Source organism: Hemiscyllium ocellatum, chromosome 1, assembly GCF_020745735.1.
Source record: "Hemiscyllium ocellatum isolate sHemOce1 chromosome 1, sHemOce1.pat.X.cur, whole genome shotgun sequence".
NCBI lineage: Eukaryota > Metazoa > Chordata > Chondrichthyes > Orectolobiformes > Hemiscylliidae > Hemiscyllium > Hemiscyllium ocellatum.
Genome location: NC_083401.1, coordinates 62753040 through 62777450, shown reverse-complemented (window position 1 = coordinate 62777450; position 24411 = coordinate 62753040). Strand labels below are relative to the sequence as shown.

Below are 24411 nucleotides of genomic sequence, written 5' to 3'. Positions count from 1 at the left end.
GCAAAAATAGAAATTGCTGGGAAAAAGTCAGCAAGCCCTGGTTGCATCTGTGGAGAGAAATCCGTTCATGTTTTGGGTTAAGTGGTCCTTCAAACCGGGTCACTGGACCTAAAATCTTCACTGATTTCTCTCTACAAAACTTGCTGACTTTTTCCAGCAATCTCTGTTTTCCTTTCTGAATTCCAGCATCTGTAGTTCTTTTGGGCTATTTTAAACTACAAAACAGCATCGTTGTTGATGGATTAATAAAAGGAGACATAATTTCAAAATGAAAGGCAATGGATTTAGAGGATATTTGAAGAAAATCTTTTTCACCCAGAGGATAATAGGAATCTGGAATGTACTTCCTGGGAGGGTATTAGAGGCAGGAAACTTTAGCACTTGAGATATTGTGATATTCAGGGCCATGGGCCAAGTCCTGCAAAGTGAGTTTACTGTAGGTAGGCTGGCACAGCCAGTGGGCCGTCGGGCCTTTACTGTGCTGTATGACTCTACCTCCTATTGGTTCATATGAGACGCATCTGCTAGAGGTAGGCTGAGGATGAGATCAATACCTTTTACCTTTTTATGTTCGTTCCCTCACCATCAGTTGTGGGCTCAGTTTAGCATCTATAGCATCTATGGCCTTTCAGGTTTGGTCAGTCATGGTTTTGCCAAACTTCTGTTGGCAATGAACTTTGCAGTCCAGCAGCCAGAGTACATTCTGTGCTCTTACCACTTTCAGTGAATCCTACAGTGGTGTTCAACATGACAGAGAATCAATTCATCAGCCCGAATGCTTTGCGATGTGTGTGGTGCGCGTGGTTATTTATGATCAGGGGATTTCCTTGTCCATGTTTGACCAGATGTGCTCATGAGGGTCCAGAGCTGATATTGAGTACCCAGGCTACCTCGTTCCTACTGTATACCACTTTGCAATGGTGGTGTCTGATCTTGTCTATAAGTTGATTCCATGAGAATGACTGTCTAATTTGATTGGTCTATGGGACAACTCTCTCAATTTTGGCATAATGATAGGGTTTGTAGGATCTCATGCAGTCAACACGGCTGTGTCTGCTGTTGTCATTTCTGATGCCTTGTAGGTAGTCTGAGTGGATTTATTCCTTCTATTGGAAGGAATTGTAGCCATTTTAAAAGGCATTTAAAGGTTAATATAGGTTTGACCAGGTAAGGATAGCTGGGCTTCTTTCCCTCGAAAGCAATAGTGAACTACATGGATTTTCTTGAGTGTTTTAATGGTCAACATTAAATTTTAGATACTAAAATTATTAATTGATATTAATTTTTACCACCTGTGGTGGAATTCTAACCCCTGTTCCCAGAGCATTAGCCTGGATCGCTAGATTACTAGTCTAATGACAGTACCTCTACTCCAATAACTCCCAATTACTGCCTGTACTTGTATATGTAGCTACTCTTGTATGTTTCAAAAGAAATAGGTAGATCATTTGGCCCCTCAAATCTGCCTGTTGAGAACACAGGCCTGGTTTATTCAACTTTTCGTCATTGACCAACCCTATCACCCCAGGAAACAATTTAATGAACCCTCAGTGAACCACTTTTGAAGAAAGTGCACTGTTCCTTTTGATATGGAGAGCAAATCTGTACACTTTACAGAAAAAGGCCCTTCAACCCGTTCAGTCTGTGCCAACCACTTAGCTATTCCAATCCTATTTTCATGAAAGGCTCATTGCCTAATTGCAGCAACCTTGCATTCTAATCCCTAGTAATAAAGGTCAATGCACCATTCAGCTTTCCAATTGCTTGATGCACCTGCTGGCAAACTTTGTGTTCCCAAATGGTTACACCCAAGACTCAGTACATCAAGATTTTAAAAAATTTCTACCCTTTACTGAAGTATTTTGTCATTACATTCTTGTTAGTAAGTGAATAATCTCATACTTCCCCAATTTATATTTCTTGGCCTATGGCTCAGTTAGTTACAAGTCCTTATTATCTTACATTCCCACTTTGCGTCATCAGCAAATCGAAATGTTATTCTCTTGATTAGCACAGATTGTAAATTGCTGACAGCCCATTACTGAATGATGCAGCACTCCATTTTTGCCTCCCAACTTGAAAATGCTCCACTTATCCTCATTCTTTGTTTTCTCTCTGATAACCAATGCTAATGCGCTATTCCCAACTCCATGGGCCATGTATTTGCATGTCACCGTTTCATGTGACACAAAGTAGCTTCAGTAAATCCAAATATTGTGCGCTTACTGGTTACCTTTTATCTACTCTACTAATTACATTCTCCAATGAACAAATGAATTCATGAAACACTTATTCACTATCATGATTCATGTGTAATTACCTTCCGTGCACTTGCAATACTTCCTTATCGGCTCTACCATTTTCCCTAACTGATGATTGATCAGCCTTATAGGTCCATTGTTATGTTTTCACACTCCCTCCTTCCTTGCATAACAATGGAACAATTACTATTAATTTACTGGGACAATTCCAGAATGTAGAGGATTTTGTAAATCATAGCCAGTACATTGAATATATCTTATCTACCTCTTTTAGAGCCCCTTGAATATAGGTCATCAAGTCCTATTAGTTTAAATTTCTCTTAATACATTTTCTATGCTGACATGATTTTCTTCAAGTTCTTCACTCTCCAATACCTCTAGGTTACTCTTTGTTTTAGGTGTGTATGTTGTGGTCTTCCACTTCAAAGGTAGACCACAAAATTTTTTTTTGACATCTCTGCCATTTCCTAATTTCAACTGAAATATCTTTTCTCTGTCCCTAATGGGCTGACATTTATTTTAATTGCTGTTATTTTTATATAGTTATAAAAGGTTTTCAAATCTGTGCTAATGTTCCTGGTTAATTTTACCTTAATCTTTTTTTTCCCATTTGATTAGATTAGATTAGATTAGACTTACAGTGTGGAAACAGGCCCTTCGGCCCAACAAGTCCACACCGACCCGCCGAAGCGCAACCCACCAATACCCCTACATTTACCCCTTACCTAACACTACGGGCAATTTAGCTTGGCCGATTCACCTGACCCGCACATCTTTGTGACTGTGGGAGGAAACCGGAGCACCCGGAGGAAACCCACGCAGACACGGGGAGAACGTGCAAACTCCACACAGTCAGTCGCCTGAGTTGGGAATTGAACCCGGGTCTACAGGCGCTGTGAGGCAGCAGTGCTAACCACTGTGCCACCGTGCCGCCCATCAACCTTTAGTCAGCCTTGGTGGTTTAAAAAGATTTCCCAGTTCTCAGGCTTATTCCTATTTCTTATAATGTTTTAAAACTCTTGTTTAATGTTAATAACTGTGGTTGGAGTTTTCTTGCAAAATTTTTATCTTATTTATATGGAATGTATATTTGCTGAACATTGAGTTACTCTCACTGTTTATTTACTGCCATTCGTGAGCAGTGATCTCAGGTTTGCTACCGGTGCCACGAGACAGTGAGATGAGGAACAGTCAGCGAATGCAGCTTAACACGTTGCTGCGGGGCTGTGCAGGAGGGAGGGCTTCAGATACCTAGACCATTGGGATACCTTCGCGGGAAGGTGGGACCTGTACATGAAGGATGGGTTGCATCTGAACTGGAGGGGCACAAATGTCCTGGGTGGGAGATTTGCTCGTGTGATTCGGGAGGGATTAAACTAGTTTGGCAGGGGGCTGGGAATCAGAGCCACATGCCTGAGAGGGGGTCAGTTGCAGATGGGGCAGTGACAGGATGTATTTGATTTACCAGCAAGGCTCGTCACGCGATGAAACAAAGGGATCAGTTAAAGTGTGTCTGCTTTCATGCAGGGAGTGTCCGAAATGAGAGTGACTAACTTAGAGCATGGATCAGTACTTGGGGCTACGATGTTGTGGCCATTACGGAGATGTGGGTTTCACAGGGACAGGAATGGTTCCTTAATGTTCCAGGGTTTAGAACGTTTAAAAAGAACAGGGAGAGTGGAAAAAAGAAAACAAAGAAAATTAACAGCCCAGGAACAGGCCTTTCGGCCTTCCAAGCCTGAACTGATCCAAATGTACTGTTTAAACCTATCGGTCAATTCCTAAGCATCTGTATCCCTCTACTCCCCATCTACTCGTGCATTTATCCAGACGCATCTTAAATGAATCTACCGTGCCTGCCTCTACCCCCTCTGCTGGCAGCGCATTCCAAACGCCCACCACCCTCTTTGAAGTACTTGCCACATGTATCCCCCTTAAATGTTCCACCTCTCGCCTTGAAAGCATGGCCTCTTATTATTGAATCCTTCACCCTGGGAAAATGCTTGTCTCTATCCACCCTGTTTCTACTCTTCATGATTTCATAAACCTCAATCAGGTCCCCTCTCAATCTCCTTTTTTCTAATGAAAATAAACCTGACCTACTCAACCTTTCTTCATAGCTAGCAGCTTCCATACCAGGCAACATCCTCGTAAACCTTCTCTGCACTCTCTCCAAAGCGTCCACATCCTTTTGGTAATGTGGCGACCAGAATTGTACACAGTATTCTAAATGCAGCCGAGCCAACATCATGTACAATCTTAACATGACTTGCCAGCTCTTATACTCAATACCTCATCCAATGAAGGCAAGCATACTATATGTCGTCTTGACCACTCTATCCACCTGTGCAGCAACCTTCAGGGTACAATGGACCTGCACTCCCAGATCTCTCTGCCCATCAGCTTTTCCCAAGGCTCTTCCGTTCATTGTATAATTCGCTCTAAAATTAGTCTTGCCTAAATGCATCACTTCACATTTGTCTGGATTGAAATCCATCTGCCACCTTTCCACCCAACTCTCCAGTCTATCTATATCCTCCTGTATTCTCTGATAGTCCCTTATGCTCTCTGTGACTCCACCAATCTTTGTGTCATCTGCAAACTTGCTGATCATACCAACAGTGCCCTCTTTTAGATTATTTTTGTATATTGCAAACAACAGTGGCCCCAACACTGACCCCGTGGAACAACACTAGTCACCTTTCTCCATTTCAAGAAACTCCCTTCAACTACTACTCTCTGTCTCCTGTTGCTCAACCAGTTCTTTGTCCACCTAGCTAGAACACCCTGCACACCATATGACTTCACTTTCTCCATTAGTCTACCATGGGGAACCTTATCAAACACCTTACTGAAGTCCATGTATATGACATCAACAGCCCTTCCTTCATCTATCAACTTGGTCACTTCTTTGAAAAACTCTAAGTTGGTAAGGCACGATCTCCCCCGCACAAAACCATGTTGTCTGTTACTGATAAGCCCATTCTATTCTAAATATAAATAGATCCTATTCCTCAGTACCTTCTCCAACAACTTTCCCACCACTGACGTCAGGCTCACTGCTCTGTAGTTACCCGGAATATCCCTACTACCCTTCTTGTACAGGGGGACAACATGAGAAACCCTCCAGTCCTCCTGCACCTCACCTATCTTTAAGGATCCCACAAAGATATCTGTCAGGGTTCCAGCTATTTTCCCACCTCACTTACCTCAGCAACTTGGGATAGATCCCATCCAGTCCTGGGGATTTGTCCACCTTAATAACCTCTAGCCTACCCAACACATCTTCCCTACGTGTGATCCGGACTAATCAAACTTCTATCTCTAATCTCAACATTCATCATGTCCCTCTCCTCAGTGAACACTGATGTAAAGTACTCATTCAGAATCTCACCATTCTCTCAGGTTCAACACACAGCCTTCCTTCGTTATCCTTTAGTGGACCAATCCTTTCTCTAGTTACCCACTTCCTTCTTATATAAGAATAAAATACTTTGGGATTCTCCTTAATTCTGCTCACTAAAGCTATTTCATGACCCTTTTCGCCCGCTTGATTCCTCGTTTAAGATTTGTCCTATTCTTCCGATATTCTTCCAGGGCCTGTTTTGTTCTTAGCCGACTAGACCTTATGTACGCTTCCCTTTTCCTCTGGGCTAGTCGTACAATTTCTCCTGTCATCACAAATTTTGCCCTTCCTATCCTTTGCCTTCAATGGGACATGCTTATCCTGCACTATCTTTGAAAGTCACCCACATCTCAAGTGTGGACTTCCCTTCAAATAGCTGTGTCCAATCCACATTTCCCAGCTCCAGCCTAATTTTGATATAATTGGCCTTAGTCTAGTACTCTTCCCTCAAGGCCACTCTCTTCTTTATCTACCAGTATTCTAAAACTTACAGAATTGTCACTGTTCCCAAAGAAATCCCCACCACAACTTCTACCACCTGTCCTGGCTCGTTCCCCAGTACCAGGTCTAATATGGCCCCTTTCCTTATCGATATACTGCTCTACAAAACCCTCCTGGACTCTTCTTACAGATTCTACCCCATCCAGGCCTCCGACGTTAAGTGTATCCCAGTCAATGTTGGGAAAATTAAAATCTTCCATCACCACTACCCTTTTGCCTCTACGTCTTTCCATCATCTGTCTACCTATTTGTTCTTCTACCTCACGCTCACTGTTGGGAGGCCTGTAATACAGACCCAACAGTGTGACTGCACCTGTCTTATTTCTCAGCTCCACCCACAATGCCTCACTACCCAAGACCTCCATAGTGTGCTCCTTTAGCACAGCCGTAGTATCGTCCTTGACCAGCAGTGCAACTCCACCCCCCTTTTTATTTCCCTCCCTGTCCTGTCTGAAATGTCTATATCTTGGAACATTTAATTGCCAATCATCATGCCCTTCCTTCAACCAAGTCTCTGTGATTGCAATAACATCATACTCCCAGACACCAATCCAAGCCCTAAGTTCATCTGCTTTACACACTATACTCCTTGCATTAAAGTAGATGCATTTCATGCCACCAGTTTTTTTGCGCTCATCTGCTCTCTGCTTACTCTTCCCTTTATTCATGCTATCTTCATAATTCTTACAGTGTCCAGTCTCTACCTCATTGCCTACTTGTTTTCTCTTCTGGTTCTCTTCTGTCACATTAGTTTAAAACCTCCCCAACAGTAGGAGCAAAAACTCCCCCAAGGACATTTGGTTCTGGTCTGGTTCAGAGGTAGACCGTCCCTTTTGTAATAGTCCCACCTTCCCCAGAACCGGTCCCAATGTCCTACAAATCTGAACCCCTCCCTCAAGCCACGTGTTCATCCTGCCTATTTTCCCAATTTTACACTGGCTAGCACGTGGCACTGGTAGTAATCCCGAGATCACTACCTTTTGAGATCCTTCTCTTTAACTTCTCTCCTAGCTCCCCGAATTCTTCTTTCAGGACCTCATCTCGTTTTCTACTTATATCATTGGTGCCTATATGTACCAAGACAATGAGCAATTGGATCCCAAGAAGATGTGTAGCATTGCTAATCAGAGAGTGCATCACAGCTACAGAAACGAAGGTTGTTGAGGATGGTTTGTCTACTGAGTCAGTATGGGTGGAAGTTAGGAACAGCAAGGGAACAGCCAATGCATTGGGGGCTTTCTACAGACCACCTAATAGCAGTAGAGAGATTGAAGAATTCATAGGCGGGCGGATTCTGCAAAAATGCAGAAGTAGCAGTGTTCAACTTTCCCAGTATCGACTGGAACCTCCTTAGTGCAGATGGTTTGGACGGAGCTGTTTTTGTCAGGCGTGTTCAGGAGAGTTTCCTTACCCAGTATGTAGATAGACCGACGAGGGGACAGGCCATTTTGTATTTGTTGCTCGGTAACGAACCAAGACAGGTGTCAGATCTCGCCATGGGAAAACACTTTGGTGACAGTGATCACAACTGCCTCACATTTAATATAGCCTTGAAGAGTGAAAGGAGCAGTTACTGAGGGAAGATATTTAATTGGGGAAAAGGAAATTATGATGCTATCAGACAGGAGTTGGGAAGTACAGACTGGGAGCAATTGTTCCACAAAAAGAGCACAGCAGACATGTGGAGACTATTTAAGGAGCAGTTGTTGTGAGTGATGCACCAATTTTTCCCTCTAAGATAGGTACGAAGGGGTAAGATTAAGGAACCGTGGATGACGAGAACAGAGGAACTTCTCGTCAAAAGGAAGAAGGCAGCCTATGTAAGGTGGAGGAAGCAAGGATCTAGCACAGCTTTAGAGGATTACAGGCTTGCTAGAAAGGAGCTCAGAATTGGACTGAGGAGAGCCAGGAGGGGGCACACAAAAGGCTTGGCAAGAAGGATTAGGGAGAACCCAAAGGCATTTTATTCATATGTGAGGAATAAGAGAATGCTCAGGGAGAAGGTAGAACTGATCAGGGAAAGCGGGGGGACCTTGTGCGTGGAGTCTGAGCAGATAGGGGAAGTCTTAAATGAGCTTTTTGCTTTGGTTTTCACCAAGGAAAGGGAACTTGTTGTGAATGAGAACTTTGAGGAGCTGGAATACAGTCTTGACCAAATCAAGATCGGTGAAATTGATGTGCTGGAAATTTTGGAAAACTTTAAAATTGATAAGTCCCCAGGGCCAGACCAGATTTATCCTAGGCTGCTCCTGGAAGTGAGAAAGGAGGTTGCTAAGCCGCTGGCGAGGATATTTGCCTCCTCATTCTCCACAGGATTGGAAGGAGGCGAATGTTGTTCCTCTTTTCAAGAAGGGTAATAGGGAAATCCCTGGCAATTACAGACCAGTCAGTCTTATGTCTGCGGTCAGCAAAGTTTTGGAAAAAATTCTGAGGGATAGAATTTATGACTGTTTGGCAAACCATAGTGTGATTAAAGGCAGTCAGCATGGCTTTGTGAGGGGCAGGTCATGCCTCACAAATCCTTTTGAGTTCTTTGAGGAGGTGTCAAGACAGGTCGATGAAGGTCGAGCAGTGGATGTGGTTTTTATAGATTTCAGCAAAGCATTTGGTAAGGTTTCCCATGGTAGACTCATTCATAAAGTCAGGAAGTATGGGATACAGGGAGATTTGGCTGTCTGGATTCAGAATTGTCTGGCTGACAGAAGGCAGAGAGTGGTTTAAATGGAAAATATTCTGCCTGGAGGACAGTGTTGAGTGGGGTCCCACAAGGTTCTGTTCTTGGGCTTCTGCTTTTTGTAGTTTTTATAAATGGCTTGGATGAGGAGGTTGAGAGGTGGGTTAGTAAATTTGCAGATGACACAAAGGTTGGAGGTGTCATCGATTGTATAGAGGGCTACTGCAGGCTGCAGCGCAACATAGACAGGATGTAGAGCTGGGCTGAGAAATGGCAGATGGAGTTCAACCTGGATAAATGTGAAGTGATGCATTTTGGCAGGTTGAAGTCGAATGTTGAATATAGGAGAAATGAAAGGATTCTTGGCAGTGTGGAGGAACAGAGGGATCTGGATGTGCAAGTACATCGATCCCTCAAAGTTGTCACCCAAGTGGCTAGGGTTGTTAAGAACACGTGGTGTTTTGGCTTTCATTAACAGGGGGATCGAGTTTAAGAGCCGCGAGGTTTTGCTACAGCTCGACAAGTCCCTGGTGAGACCACACTTGGAATATTGTGTACAGTTCTGGTCGCCCTACTATACGAAAGATAGAGGCTTTGGAGAGGATGTAAAGAAGGTTTACCAGGTTGCTGCCTGGACTGGAGGGCTTGCCGTATGAAGAAAGGTTGACTAAGCTCGGACTTTTCTCTCTGGAGAGAAGGAGGAAGAGAGGAGACCTGATTGAGGTATATAAGATAATAAGTGGAATAGATAGAGTCAATTGCCAGAGACTTTTCCCCAGGCAGGATTGATTGGTACGAGAAGTCGTTGTTTGAAGATATTAGGATGAAGGTATAAAGGAGATGTTAGAGGTAGGTTCTTTTTGCAGAGAGTTGTGAATGCATGAAATGCAATGCCAGCTGTGGTGGTGGACGCAGACTCATTGGGGACATTTAAGCGACTGCTGGACATGCACATAGATAGCAGTGAGTTGAGGGGTACGTAGGTTAAGTTATTATATTTTACATTAGGATTAAACCTCGGCACAATAACTTGGGCCAAAGGGCCTATTCTTTGCTCTACTTTTCTGTGTTGTATGTTCTATTCATTTTTAATGTATTGGACTTGAGTATTTTGCTCTTTAACTGAGTGTGGGCTAACAAAGCAAAGAAATACACAGTGTATGGGACAATATTGAAAGGGTTAGAGGAAGTGAGAATCCTTGAAGTACATGTCCACAGAACTCTGAAGGTGATAGAATAGATTGTAAAGAAGGCCTATGCGGTACTTTCCTTCATTGGGTGAGTTGTTGGACACGAGCAGGGATCTAATGCTGAAAATACATAAGCCATAGCGAAAATTTTAGACAATAGACAATAGGTGCAGGAGTAGGCCATTCAGCCCTTCGAGCCTGCACCGCCATTCAATATGATCATGGCTGATCATTCCTAATCAGTATCCGTTTCCTGCCTTATCTCCATAACCCTTGATTCCACTATCTTTGAGAGCTCTATCCAACTCTTTCTTAAATGAATCCAGAGACTGGGCCTCCACTGCCTTCTGGGGCAGAGCATTCCACACAGCCACCACTCTCTGGGTGAAGAAGTTTCTCCTCATCTCTGTCTTAAATGGTCTACCCCGTATTTTATATACAGTCCTGGTCACTGTTCCCAAAAGGGCATAATCGTTTCAGTGGCAGTACAAGAATTGACAAGACTGTTGTCAAGGCTTGAAAATTGCAGGTAAGATTGGTTAGACTAGTGTTGTTTCTCTGCAAGTAGGTGAGGCCGTGGGGTGACAGGCATTCAAAATAATGAGCGACTTGAATAGGGTGGATAGGGGAGGTCTGTTTCTCCCAGCAGAGAATCTTTGGGAGCACAGATTTAAAGTGATCACTGAAAGGCTCCGCAAGGACTGAAGAAAAGTATTTTTTGCCCAGTGGTTGGTGGGAGCATTTACTGCCCAGTTTACTGGCTGAGGCGGAAACCCTCAAATGATTGAAAAAAAACCCTGAATTTGCAATCGAAGCCTTGCAAGTTAGTGCTATGTCCTGATATGGGAAAGTAGGGTTAGAATAGGCTGCTAGTTTATTCAGCCAGTGCAGCATAATGAGTTGAAAGGGCAGAGATAAAAATTGGCCTTCTCTATGGTTAGAATAAATTGATCATTCTCAGTAAGCAAGCTCTTTAGTGTGTGTTGCATGGACCAGACTGGTTGCACTGTTTCAGGATAAGCGGTTGACTATTTAGTACTTCGGTGAAAAGAATTTTCTTCATTCAGAGGATGGTGAATCTTCAGAACTTTCTGCCTCAATGGGCTATGGCAACAGTTTTTTGATTGTTTGAAACTGAAATCAACAGATTCTGCATATTAAAAACATCAAGGTGTATAGGCCCTACTGCATGATAGTAGTGTTGAACTAGAGGATCAGCTGTGATCTTATTGAATGGTGGAGCAAGCCTGAAGGGCTGGACAGTCTGTTTCAGCCCCTAATTCTTATGACTTGTCCTGTTTAGTTGGTTGGTAGCTTAGACGAGTCAGGAAATGAATTATCCAAGCAAAACTCACAGGCTGTTGTACTCATAATATTTATACGATTGGTCCAATTCAGTTTCAGATCAATGTAATCTCTCGGATATTAACCAGTGGCGGAATTTAGCAATGGTAAGGTCAAAGGGAGATAGTTAGATGGTCTCCTGCAAGTGATGGTCTTTGCTTGCCAGTTGCATGGCATGGGTCAGACTATCAGCTGAAGCCTGGAAGTGGCGCAAGCCTTTCAGCAGGTTGAAGGGATTCCTGATGAAGGGATTTTGCCCGAAATGTCAATTTTCCTGCTCCTCGGATGCTGCCTGACCTGCTATGCTTTTCCAGCACCACTCTGATCTAAACGTGTACATGGACTGCTTCAAGAATCACAGTTTATCAGAGGATTCACAAATGGTGCTAAACATTTTATCATCAGAAAATATACCCATGTCTGACCTTTATAGAATCATAGAATCACAGAATTCCTACACTGTGGAAGCAGGCCATTCGGCCCATTGAGGTTACATTTGGGGTGGCACGGTGGTGCAGTGATTAGCACTGCTGCCTTACAACGCGCCAGGGACCCGGGTTCAATTCCTGCCTCAGGCAACTGTCTCTGTGGAGTTTGCACATTCTCCCTGTGTCTGCGTGGGTTTCCTCCGGGTGCTCCGGTTTCCTCCCACAGTCCAAAAATGTGCATGTTAGGTGAATTGGCCATGCTAAATTGCTAGTAGTGTTAGGTGAAGGGGTAAATGTAGGGGAATGGGTCTGGGTGGGTTGCTCACCGGAGGGTCGGTGTGGACTTGTTGGCCCGAAGGGCCTATTTCCACACTGTAAGTAATCTAATCTAATCATGAACTCTTGAAGAGCATTCCACCCAGGCCCCCCCACCCCCACCCCCTTTTCAATCCCTGTAACCCTGCATTTCCAATGGCTAATCCACCTAGCCTGCACATACCTGCACATTAAGGGCAATCTAGCATGGCCAATCCACCGAACCTGTACATCTTTGGACTATGTGAGGAAACTGGATGAAACCCTTGCAGACATGGGAAGAACATGCAAACTGCATGCACTTGAACCCAGGTTCCTGGCACCATAAGGGAAGTCATTGGAGGAAAGGTCATTGATGAAGCAGTTCAAGATGGTTGAGCCTTTAACCTTATCCCAGGGAACTCCTAAGATGACAGCTGAGATGATTTCCCTCCAACAACTGCACCATCTTTCTTTGTGTTAAGCAAGGTTTTTAAATAGTAAAGAATTTCCCTGATTTCCACTGATTTGAGTTTTACAACAACTCTTTGATGCCATACTCTGTCAAATGTTCCCTTTGTGTTCATAGAAGCCATTTCCACCTCACTCCTGGAGTTCACCTCTTTTGTCCATGTTTGGACCAAGGCTGTAGCTCCTCAGTTCCTGATTTTGCTATGGTAGAACCCAAACTGAGCATCAGTGAGCTGATGAGTGGCAAATTGAGTTTAATTTGAATAAGTGTGAGGTATTGTATTTTGGTAAAATAAATAAGAGCAGGACTGTGACCAGTGGAGTGCCACAAGGATTGGTGCTGGGTCCTCTACTTCTTGTCATTTACATAAATGATTTGGATGCAAGCATAAGAGGTATAGTTAGTAAGTTTGCAGATGACACCAAAATTGGAGGTGTAGTGGACAGCGAAGAGGGTTATCTCAGATTACAACATGATCTTGGCCAATGGGCTGAGAAGTGGCAGATGGAGTTTAATTCAGATAAATGCGAAGTGCTGCATTTTGGGAAAGCAAATCTTAACAAGACTTCTACTCTTAATGCTAAGGTCCTAGGTAGTGTTGCTGACCAAGAGACCTTGGAGTGCAAGTTCGTAGCTCCTTGAAAGTGGAGTCGCAGGTAGATAGGATAGTGAAGAAGGCATTTGGTATGCTTTCCTTCATTGGTTAGAGCATTGAGTATAGGAGTTGGGAGGTCATGTTGCGGCTGTACAGGACATGGGTTAGGCCACTGTTGGAATATTGCGTGCAATTCTGGTCTCCTTCCTATCGGGAAGATGTTGTGAAACTTGAAAGAGTTCAAAAAAGATTTACAAGGATGTTGCCAGGTTTAGAGGATTTGAGCTGTAGGGAGAGGCTGAACAAGCTGGGGCTGTTTTCCCTGGAGTGTCGGAGACTGAGGGGTGACCTTATAGAGGTTTACAAAATTGAGGGGGATGGATAGGGTAAATAGACAAAGTCTTTTCCCTGGGATCGGGGAGTCCTGAACTAGAGGGCATAGGTTTAGGGTGAGAGGGAAAAGATATAAAAAGAGAACCCAGTTTGGGCAACGTTTTCACACAGGGGGTGGTATTTTTACGGAATGAGCTGCCAGAGGAAGTGGTTGAGGCTGGTACAATTGCAACATTTAAAAGGCATTTGGATGGGTATATGAATCGGAAGGGTTTGGAGGGATATGGGCCGGGTGCTGGCAGATGGGACTAGATTGGGTTAGGATATCTGATCGGCATGGATGGGTTGGACCAAAGGGTCTGTTTCCATGCTGTACATCTCTAGACTCTATGACTAGGACTTATACTATTAATGGTAGGGCTCTGGGTAATGTTGTAGAACAGAGACCTCTGGGTTCGGATACATAATTCTTTGAAATTTGCGTGACAGGTAGACAGGGTGGTTAAGAAGGTGTTTAACATGCTTGCCTTCATTGATCAGACTTTTTGAGTAGGAATTGGGATGTTATGTTGAGCTTGTACAGGATGTTGATGAGGCTTCTTCTGGAGTACTGTATGCAGTTCTGGTCACCCTGTTATAGGAAGTGTATTAATAAACTGGAGTGGGTTCAGAAAACAAATACCAGGATGTTACTGGGAATGAAGGGTTCGACCTATAAAAATAGACTGGAAAGACTGGTACTTTTTTTTTCACTGGAGCGTGGGAGGTTGAGGATGACCTTATTGAGCCTTATAAAATCATGATGGGCATAGATAAAGTAAGGTGGGGGAGGTTAAAACCAGGTGGTGTATTTTTAAGGTGAGAGGAGAAAGATTTTAAAAAGGACATGAGGGGCAACTTTTTTTTGGAGTGGTGAGTGTGTGGAGTGAAATTCCAGAGCAAGTGGCAGATTCAGGTGCAGTTACAACATTTAAAAGTCAATTGCATAAGTTCTTGAATAGGTAAGATTTGGAGGGATATGTACCAAATGCAGGCTGGTGGGATTAGTTTAGTTTGGGGATATGGTTGGCTTGGACTGGTTAAACTAAGGGATATGACTTTGAGCGGGTTATTGCTGAGAAAGTGCTGTTTACAGTACTGATGATGATCCCTTCCATTTCTTTGAGGGTAGACCAATAGTAGAATAATTGGCCAGATTGGAATTGACCTAATGTTTGTGGATGGGACATAGCGATTTTTATATCCCTTGGGAAAAGGAAGATTATGCGGAAATTTGATGGTGGATTTTGGCTGTGATAGTGTAGGTAGGGAGAAACTGTTCCCATTGATGGAAGAGTTAAAAACAGGAAGGAAGACACCTATGAGTTGACTGGCAAAAAGAACAGGGTGGTATGAGAAAATGCATTTTTCAGAGTGTGTGGTTAGGATCTAAAATGTATGGCTTGAGAAACTGTGCTGGTGAGAGACTTGATGGAGGCCTTCAAATGACAATTACATAATTATCTGATGTAATTACATAATTATTTGCAGGACATTGGAGAAAAGGGAGTTGCTCTTCCAAAGAGTAAACAATGAACACGCCTAACTGAATAGCCTGCTTATGAGCTGTAATCATTCTGTAACTGATTAGGAAAATATTTTGACAGTGATTTTGCAAAGTTCAGGGTAGTGGAGCTGTGCAAATACAACTCTATAGCTGACCATGCAAAAGCAATGACCATGTAAGAGGTGCAGAAATGGATGCCATGTAGACTCCAGCTTAGAGATTGCAATCTGGATAAATAACCCACTAAAACTTGGTGTTAAAAGGTTTGTTTTATAATACTGGAACTATGAAGAATATTTATGAGAGAATGAATAAATGGTTATTGTGTATTATCGGATTTTCTCTAGTGAAGAATAAATAGTTACAAATGGTTTTGCAGATAATGTTAAATATTTTGTATTCTTGAGTAAATGCTACTTTAATTTACTTGCTTTCTCTCTCTAAAGATTTGCAGGTTGGCCTTAGACTGCCTGTGCAGCACCAGTTCTCAGAACTCTCAAAGCCGTGACAGCGAAACGAGCACTGTGTATGTTTGGGGCAGTAACAGTAGTCATCAGTTGGCAGAAGGGACACTGGAGAAAATTTTACAACCTAAATTAGCACATGGATTTGCTAATGCGCAGACGGTAATGAAGAGGAGAATTGTTTATTAAATTATTGATAAGTAGTTGTGCCACTGTTTGGAGCTAAATGAAGACAATCTGTAGCAGCTTTTTTAAGATGTGATTTATAAAGATGTTACTGACTTGAACAATGGATTTGTGTTATTTATTTTCTCTTTTGACAGTTTAGCAATTATATTTCACTATACAGTAGCGCCTCGACATACGAACGACCCCGTTCACGAACGACCCTGTTCACGGACAAATCAGTTTACGAACAGGATTGTACGTAAAATTTTGCTTCAACGTAGTACGAAATTATAGGTACGAACAAAGGTGAACATTTTAAATGACAATGTGATGTCCCATTTTCAGAAAATTCTGCAACAAAGAAAAAAACAAATTTCTCTGGATCGTTTTCTTGTGGCATCACCAACCTCCAAGAGACAAAAAAGAGAAAAGACTCTGGAAATATCCGAACAATGGGAAAATTGATTCAGTTCGCAAACTTTTCTGTTCGCGATCCGGGTCCCGGAACGAATTAAGTTCATAAGTCGAGGTGTTACTGTACCTGTTAAATTTAATGATTTTTCTTTTTGTACCTCTAGCCGTCAACAACTTTATGTGCATCCTACTTTTGGATGGGTGGATAAAGTTGTCCGAATAATAACATTGCCATGTTTGCCATAAGTCTGTAAATATGGTGTTTCTGATTTCTTGCAGAAAGAAATCATTTACGGGATTAAATCCTTCTTAAAACTTGTTGTTACCTGTCTCTACAGACTTGAACTTCACTGTTCTGGCACTGCACCTTGGTACTTGGTTAGCTCTTTAATTTGGATCAGTACATTTCCTACACACAGAAAACGAAACCGTGTCAGTAACCTTGTCTCCCTTGTTAATTCTTCAGTCAGTTTGCTTCATGGTATTTTGGGTTTTAAAAACTAAAATTCTATTTTTAATGCCTATTTTGATAGGTTATCATTGACCAGAAATTGAACTGGGCTAGACTTAAGTTCTGTGTCTACAAGGTCAGTTCAAAGGCTAGGAATCTTGCAATAACCCATCTCCTCACTCCCCCAGGTACAAGTAACGAATGTGATGGAATGCTCCCCATTGCCTGGATGAGTATAGCTCCAATAACACACAAGCTTGACAGCATCTGGGAATATGTAGCCCTCTTGATTGGCAATGCATTGACAAATATTCAGTCCTTCTCAGTATATTTAAGGAGATCAAAGGTTACATGGAGAAAGATTTTTAAACACCATTTTCTCATTATCAGCCATGATTGAATGGTGGTGAAGACTCGATGGGCTGTATGGCCTAATTTCTGCTCCTATATTTTATGGTCTTAAGATCTAACACTCAGCAGTAACAGTGTGTACTAATTACAAGATGCACTAGAGAAATGCACCAAGACTCCTTAGGCAGCACCTTTCACACCTATGAGCACTACCATCTACAAGGACAGCAATTACATGGGAATGTCACCAAGTTCTCCACCAACCCATTCACCAGCCTGACATGTAAAATATATCACTGCTCCTTCAGTGATGCAGGGAAAACCCCTGGTAATCCCTCCCTGACAGCATTGAACAATAGGCATCTCATCACCACCTTTTCAAGGGCATTAGGGATGGATATGTGGCCTAGCCAATGATACCCACATCCCATGAATTAATTTAAAAATATTTGCAGATTTACATCTGATATTTGAATAAAATTATTGTTTTCATTATACAGAATTAAGATTGTTTGCTTCACCAGTCAAGTTTTTTGCTAAGGTGATATTTATATTTTTTTCTTCCAAATTATATCCATTTTCATATATCTCCAGTTAAAGTTATTTGTCACTTATCATTCTGTAAATTATCTGAAGTTTCTTATGCATATGTTGTGTTCTTCCCTGTTGTCAGCTGTACATTGCTACAATTACTTGTTAAATAGGAGAAAGTGAGGACTGCAGATGCTGGAGATCAGAGCTTAAAAATGTGTTGCTGGAAAAGCGCAGCAGGTCAGGCAGTATCAAAGGAGCAGGAGAATCGACGTTTCGGGCATAAGCCCTTCTTCAGGAATGAGGAGGGTGTGCCAAGCAGGCTAAGATAAAAGGTAGGGAGGAGGGACTTGGGGGAGAAGTGTTGGAAATGCGATAGGTGAAAGGAGGTTAAGGTGAGAGTGATAGGCCGGAGAGGGGGGCGGGGGCAGAGAGGTCGGGAAGAAGATTGTATGCCAAGAAGGCGGTGCTGAGTCCGAGGGTTGGGACTGAGCACCGCCTTATTGACCTGCAATCTTCTTCCCGACCTCTTTGCCCCCACCACCCTCACCTTAACCTCCTTCCACCTATCGTATTCCCAACGCCCTTCCCCTAAGTCCCTCCTCCCTACCTTTTATCTTAGCCAGCTTGGCACACCCTCCTCATTCCTGAAGAAGGACTTATGCCCGAAACGTCAATTTTCCTGCTCCTTTGATGCTGCCTGACCTGCTGCACTTTTCCAGCAACACATTTTTAAGCTACAATTACTTGTTGCTTATTCAAATGTCTAAGCTAATTTAAGAATAACAGTAGTCCCCACAATGATGCAAATGGAATAACACACCTTAATCTTTCACCAATCTGAACAACCACCCTTTACCCCTACACGCTGCTTTATAATGTTCTTTAGTCAATTTGCTATCCATGTAATTTTTGTACCCTGACTCCATATGCCCCAACAGTTGTCGTGAGTCTGCTGCATCGTAACTCTACAAACGCTACTAAAATTAGCATTGTGTGCAAGTGAAAAATTTTAAAAGCTGATAGATGCAAATGAGAGGAACTTATTTGAACTGACTGACAACTACTTCTCCATTGCTTAACTCTTGGACCAGATGTTATGATCTCCTTAGAGAATGATAAGTTTTATGAAGTTTGAACTTTCTGTTAATAGGTGAAAGGGTAACATGATAAAAATTTATGATTTAAATTTTTTATTGTAATAAAAGACAATCCACATGATTGATGACACAATTGAAACTTGGATTTTAAAGCACAAAACAGAAGTTTGCTTTTTTTCGTTTCCCTCAGCCAGAAAGGTACTTCACAAGTATAGTTCACACTGCCCTTAAAGTTACATTCAGTTCTCCCAGTAAGCAGTCCAATGTTAACTTTTGAGGGTTTACTTCTGCTCTTTTACTTTCTCTATCTAGAATCTTTTAATCTCAGAACTGCCTTTCGCTTTGACAATTTTTTCCCTCGAGATTCTTTCTTCAGTGCAAGCTAGAGGAGCCTTACAGTCTTATTTTTAATTCCTCAAAAACTCTGTCTTCAGTCCAAGGGCAAGCTCCCATCTGCATTCCTGCCTGATGAGCTAGTGCATTTTGCTGCCTGTAATCTGTAGTCTCCATCTCCCAGTTCCTGGAAAACTGACCTTGTTTGTGAGTTCTCAGAGTTGTCCTAGGTTTTGTGAGGGGAGGGTTCTACCTCCGTGGCAGCGTGAATCGCATGGACTTTCCATCCTGCTATAAATGCTCATCATGTGTTCTTGAATGGCCATCTGTCTTTCACCCTGGACCTAAAAATAATTTAAAGCGCAACTGTTTGCCATCCAATATTTTCAACACTTTTCTCAGGGATTCACACTGTATCTTCTGTTGGCTAATTAGGCAGCACGATGGCTCAGTGGTTAGCACTGCGACCTCATAGCACCACGAACACAGGTTCGATTCCAGCCTCTAGTGACTGTTTGTGTGGTGTTTGCACATTCTCCCCATGTCTGTGTGGGTTTCCTCTCACAGTCCAAAGATGTGCAGGTTAGGTGCATTAGTGAGGGGAAATGTAAAGTAATAAGATCGGGGAATGAGTCTGGGTGGGGTACTCTTCAGGAGATCAGTGTGGACTTGTTGGGCTGAATGGCCTTTTTCCACACTGTAGTTATTCTAGGTTTCTTTTGACCTTTCATTTACCTTACATTTTTTGGACTGTAACTTTAATTTAACAACCTCGTAATTGTAACACTGAAGGTTTACTTTGTGAAATATTGTCCTAAGTGAAGCACTGAAACAATTTCTGTTTTAGTGGAGAAAAGAAGGATCCAGAGGTAACAAAGAAGAAACAGCTTGTAATATTTGAATTATGTGTATGATACTGTTAGCTAGATGTAATTTTCTCTTTTAGAATCAAAGTCGAATAAGTTTCTGTAAACTCCTTTTTGATTTACTACTGTTTATATAAGTTTCTTTCTGAAAAACTTAGAAAATTCTCTTCAGTAATCTTTTTTTTTAACAGATTGAAGCTGGACAATACTGCACATTTGCAATTTCAGAAGATGGTTCTGTAAAGGCTTGTGGAAAAGGGAGCTATGGCAGACTTGGACTTGGTGACTCAAATAATCAGTCAGCACCGAAAAAGCTCACATTTGAACCTCATCGCAGCATTCGTAAAATCTCATCCTCAAAAGGTTCAGATGGGCACACACTAGCTGTAACTGCAGAAGGAGATATATTCAGCTGGGGAGATGGCGATTACGGGAAGCTCGGACATGGAAATAGCGCTACACAGAAATATCCCAAACTGATTCAAGGACCATTATTAGGAAAGGTACTGGCTAAAAAGAAAAGTAACATTTCAGAAAATGTCTCTATTTTTATATATCTCTGTGATTGACCATAGATTTGAACAAGATGTGTTTTGTGAAACCATAGAATGGTTACAGAACAGAAAGATGGCTTGTTTAATTCATCCACACTGTAACAAGCAATTGCTGCTGTAATTTATTTCCCCCCTCCTTCAGTGGTTATCTTATTTGTTTTCCAAAATTTAATTTGGCTCCACCACGTTTTGTCAGGCAGTACAACTTACCTTTCCCATCTATTTTCGTCACCTGCAAATTTAGCTAAAGTACCTTCTACCACTTCTTCCAGCTTGATATAGGTTGAGGCCTGAGGATAAAACCTTATGGCACCCCACTAGTTCCATCTTAGCAACTAGAAAAAGATCCATTTATCCTGACTTTGTTTCTGTTGGTTAGCCAAACCTCTATCCAAGCTTTTTAAATAACTCCAAACCCCATGTTATCTGAATTTGTATATTAACCTTTTAGACAGGATAGATTAGACTTACAGTGTGGAAACAGGCCCTTCGGCCCAACAAGTCCACACCGACCCGCCGAAGCGCAACCCACCCATACCCCTACATTTACCCCTTACCTAACACTACGGGCAATTTAGCTTGGCCAATTCACCTGACCCGCACATCTTTGTGACTGTGGGAGGAAACCGGAGCACCCGGAGGAAACCCACGCAGACACGGGGAGAACGTGCAAACTCCACACAGTCAGTCGCCTGAGTCGGGAATTGAACCCGGGTCTACAGGCGCTGTGAGGCAGCAGTGCTAACCACTGTGCCACCTTTTGTATGGCACCATATCAAATACCTCCTGAAAATCCAGATATACTACTTTTACAAGGTACCCAGATTATCTACTTTGCTTGTTACAGCTTTGAAGAATTCTATCAAATTAGTCAGACACTCTTTACCCTTCATAAAACCACGCTGACTTTGATGGATCTGACTTTCCATGTCCTGTTATTATTACTTCCTGGATTCTAACAAATTCCCAATTGCAGATGTTAAACAAGTTTGTCTATATTTCCTACTTTCTGCCTCCACCTTTTCTTTTGAATCAGGGTGCTGTGATAGCATTTTTCCAATCCACTGGAACCTTTCCCACATCCAGGGGATATTTGAATATTATAACCAGTCGATTCACTCTCTCTGCTGCCATTTCTTTTAAGACCCTACAATGTAGGCCATTAGGCCCCACGGATCTGTACACCTCCAGCCCCAGTAGTTTGCTCAGTATGTTTTCCTTTAAGATTGTTTGAAGTTCCTCTGCATTGCCTGTTTACTAATAGGATAGTACTTGTGCCTTGTACCATGAAATTTGAGGTAAAATATTGATTTAATGTCTCTGTCATTTGTGCTCCCCACTATTAACTTCCCAGTCTCATTATCCAATGGACCTACATTCGGTTTAACTACTGTCCTCCTGTTTATATACTTACAGAAGCTTTTGCTATCCAATTTTATATTTGCACTGCTTAATTATATTTTTAGCAACCATTTGTTGATTTATCTTCCAGTCTTCCTCTGACCTTTACAATATAATAGACCGTAGTTTTCATCTTTGTTATCTTTAGCATCCTTGCTTAGCCATAGATATTTTTTCTACATCTTACAATTTTTCTTCCACTGTGGAATATATTTTAGTCAGGAAAAATTGAATATCTCTTGAACCTGCCACTGCTCAGTTAGTGTTCCTGCCCAGTTTACTAGGGCCAAATCTTTCCTCGTGCCAATGTAATTATCTTTAACTCCAGAATGCTCATGTAATACTCCAGTTTCTTACCCTCCAAACCGAATCTGAACATGCTATGATTACTCTTCCCGAGAGGATCCTTTACTGTGTGATCATTAATTAATCGCATCTCATTACATAGTACCGAATCCAGAATAGCCTGCTTCTTGGCTGGGTCCCCAACATATTACTCCAAGAAACAATCTCCATACTGTGTTTCTCCCTCTGTGGATGCTGCTAGTCCTCTTGAGGTTCTCCAGCATTGTATTAATTCAGAGCTGACTGGCTTGTAGACACTGGCTTTATCCCAGCATTTTTTGTTTACAGAGGCACAAGTTTCAATTCTCCAATCCTCTGATACTATTCCTGTATCTGAGTACTCATTTAATTGATCTTCCTAGCTTGGGTCTCTTATACATACTCTTTTCTTAAATCCTAAATTGACCTCTGCATTTTCTTTTACTATTGGGATGGTTCCTGTGTCCCCCACCATGAAACTTGAAGCAAATATTGATTGAACATTGACCTTCTCTTGATATTCTTTTACTATTCATATATCTACAAAAGTCTTGTTGGATTCCCTTTTTAAATGATCTGCCCTCTTCTCCCATTTTCTGTATTTACCTCTCATATTTGCTTTCCACTTCCTCTTTCAACTTGCCATATTCTGCCTTGCATTTACTTGTTATCTATTGGCATATTCACATGTTTTATTTTTCTAGTTCATCTTAATCTCTGTCTTTCATCATCTAGGAAGCTCTGACTTTGATTGACTTACCTATTCCACTTGAGAATATTCCACTTGTGAGAAATTAACCAAATTATCTCTTTAAGGACTGAGCCAAATGGTTTTCAACAGTTTTGCCTCATATTCTTTCATTCAAGTTTACCACTGATAAATTCATTCCTATCCCACTGAATTTAGCCTTCCTGCACTTGTGTACTTTGACTGTTGGTGACTTCTAGTCCTTCACCATATCCATTCCAAGTCTTCTCTTCCTATGAGCTCTGGTCTCTCACTATTCTCCAACTGCATGCACTTGCACAGTTTGACCCACCTCAATGATCAGAACCAGATCCAGCAACTCTTCCTTCTTCTTTAGACTGGAGATATACTGATGTAGAAATTTTTAAAAAACTTTTTCATGATATTCTGGATTACATCCCTCTGTCTTGGAAGAGATGGAATGTGGCCTGGGATTACATCAGTACTGAATTGAACATCATCTGTTGTAGCTGTAAAGGCTGATTCATGAATGCAATCCTGTCTACAACAAGCTCAGATGATTAGTATTGCCTAAGTTTGAGTGATGTTTGTTCCTCTTGGCAGGTCCCGTTTTCCACAATCTGGTTGTTTCCAATCTGGCTATTATCCATTCAGCTTGTGTGACCCCAGCATTTGCTCAGAAGGGCAAACATACCGGGATCCCTGAATGCTGGTGTTTTCCATATTTAGCACACTATCTTGCCAGAAGGGGCTCTATTTGTTTTGAGTCGGTAGAGATGGAAGCTGTTCAACCTGTTTTCTTAGCTTGGCTCCTCACTTTTGTAAAGGAACATGTTAAGAACACCCATCTGGTTCATGTGAAACTTTGTATTTTCAGTTTGCTGTTCACACTTAGCCTTTCAACTTCGACATGAAACATGTAGCATGGCAACCTGATGCTGATTTTGGCATAAAGGGAAAGGTCCTTGGGGTGTAATTATTGGTCTGAGATCTGTCAGACTGCCAGTGACCTCCAGAGTGAGGGTGTCAGTATTGATGGAAGATGGAGTCTGTGTCCTAGCCTATAACTTACACATTCCTGATGCTAGGAACACATTACTGTTACCACTTTGTGTTACAATAACTGAAGTTGCCCATTATCTCTGTTCCTTGGTAGAAAAGAGAGACATGTTGCTATTGTCTTTGACTTTGGCCTGATAAATACAAAACAAAAAATGCCAATTTTCAAATAATCTCAACAATGCTGTGGTTATGTTCGCCGAGCTGGGAATTTGTGTTGCAGACATTTTGTCCCCTGTCTAGGCATAAGGTTCCAGGCACAAGGGATTGTCAACTTAAATTCCCTAAGAATCAGCTGTATTGAACATTCTGTATGACCCCAGGGCATAACTCCCACTGACGGTGCAGAGCTTGCTTTCTGATCATTGTTATTTACAAATAGTCAAGAAATTAAGAAAATATGTACTAGAAACAAAGAATGAAAAACATAGAATTATCTCCTTTTCCAAATTGCAATTTTAAAACAATATTTTCCATTGACTTAGATGATTGTTCATAGAGAAGTTTTGCAACAAACAATTTTCAGGCCAGGCCAATTAATTTTCTCATTGTGATTGGAATATCTGGGTTTTTTTTTAACCCTTCCGTACTTTTGTTTCCTTCCAACCCAGGAGCAAAATTACTTACTTTTTCATGTTCATT

General features: G+C 41.9%; 1 protein-coding gene across 2 annotated transcripts in view; it reads left to right on the top strand.

Annotated features, from left to right (window-relative positions):
* Nucleotides 1–24411, top strand: part of LOC132806698 (probable E3 ubiquitin-protein ligase HERC1) — a 343050-nt gene that overhangs the window by 37423 nt on the left and 281216 nt on the right. For both annotated transcript variants that reach the window (XM_060821274.1, XM_060821268.1), the window contains exons 4-5: nt 15491–15670; nt 19914–20225. In XM_060821274.1, coding sequence (XP_060677257.1) covers nt 15491–15670; nt 19914–20225 — 492 coding nt within the window. The remainder of the gene's footprint in view (nt 1–15490; nt 15671–19913; nt 20226–24411) is intronic.